Here is a 1,364-nt window from a genome sequence, read left to right as displayed (position 1 = left end):
TTTAAAAGGTTAAAGCACAGAGTCACCGATGATATATATATATATAAAAGTAAACAATTAAATTAATCAAAATATACGTGAATAAAATACATACATTCAAAATGACAAGAGGTGATTCGTCTTGTATGCTTTATTTGAGGAAAAATAATTTATTTGAATAAAAAAATAACAAGACATCTGACTCGAGTCTGCACTCATTCTCATGCATTTACCTTCTCAGCTCACAACGGAAACACATTTTACATTTTCATTTTTGACGAATTTATATTTTTCATGTTATTCTTTTGTCTTGACAATAACTTTGGAATTATTGCTCTGACAAAATTCCTTCATTAAAGGTCATATTTGGAATTTTATCCAAATATCTCTGGATTTTCGTAGTTATATTTGAAGCCGACGAACAAGAAAAAGAAAAAGAAAAACATTAATAAATGTATTTATAGGTGAAAGTCTCTTCCAAAGTTCACTTCCTCCGTCCGATGTGCGCCAGGAGCCGCGCGTTCTCCGCCGCCTTCGCGCGCAGGTTTTTGGACTTGGCCACGTCGAAGAGGACGTTCATGATGTTGGTGGGCACGTCCAGGGACAGCGTGAACCGGCTCCTGCGGGGCCCCTTCACGCTGTTGCGCAGCATCTGGCCCCGGAGCTTGGTCCGGCTCGTGAAGCGGTAGTTCCCCCCCGGCGCCCCTGAAGTCCTTTTCTCGCGGCTGGAGGAGGAGGAGGCGCTGAGGTAGTCCAGGAGCAGGGACCCCCAGCCGCCCTCGGACTGACCCGGGTCCTCCTCGCCATCGGAGGGATCATCGCAGATCAGGTCCGGGTCCCCCTGGTAGATGCGGAGGCAGAGGCTGGAGGAGGATGGGGGGGCGCAGAGGACCGTGAGCAGGAGCAGGGTCTTCAGGGAGATCATCCTCGGGTCCTCGGAGCAGAGCCTTCACATCACATCAAGGATCATCTTTTTATTGCGTCAAAAACTTTGCGTCAAAACTCACCACTGGAGTCCTGTGAGGGGGAACTGTTCCTCCAGACGCGCACAGACGCACGGGCGGATCCACGGGTGCGAGGCAGGAGTGAGGCGCGGGTCACTTCTGCCATGGGGTTCCTCTTCCCATCCCAGCCGCGGCGTTTAGTAGGACTCTGAGAAATGCGTCTTCACGCCAGCGGTGACGTCACTCGGCAGACACGGATTGGTTCCAGTGGAGTTGTGAGATTGACCTGCAGCTCTGACGTCACCGGTGCTGATGAGAAATAATGAACGACGAGCAGAATAACAACCAATTACTGGGACTTTTTTTTTTTAAATAAAAAAAGGGCAATTTTGGTTTAAATTATAAGAAGAACTTACTTCACTTCATTTATGAAGTGCTGGA

The 1,364-nt window shown here is 47.7% G+C and overlaps 1 protein-coding gene across 1 annotated transcript; it reads right to left on the bottom strand.

Annotated features, from left to right (window-relative positions):
- Positions 1–284: 284 nt before the first annotated feature.
- Positions 285–1,063, bottom strand: ucn3l (urocortin 3, like). Its single transcript, XM_087785859.1, has 2 exons — positions 987–1,063; positions 285–926 (listed from the first exon to the last, which is right to left on the bottom strand). Exon 2 carries the CDS (start codon positions 902–904, stop codon positions 464–466), a length of 441 nt encoding a protein of 146 aa, XP_087641985.1. The 5' UTR covers positions 905–926; positions 987–1,063; the 3' UTR covers positions 285–463.
- Positions 1,064–1,364: the final 301 nt, after the last annotated feature.

This window comes from Callionymus lyra, chromosome 3 (assembly GCF_982586985.1).
Source record: "Callionymus lyra chromosome 3, fCalLyr1.hap1.1, whole genome shotgun sequence".
In the NCBI taxonomy this organism is placed as follows: domain Eukaryota; kingdom Metazoa; phylum Chordata; class Actinopteri; order Syngnathiformes; family Callionymidae; genus Callionymus; species Callionymus lyra.
Note: the sequence above shows the minus strand (reverse complement) of the source record. Positions and strands in the feature narration are given on the sequence as shown.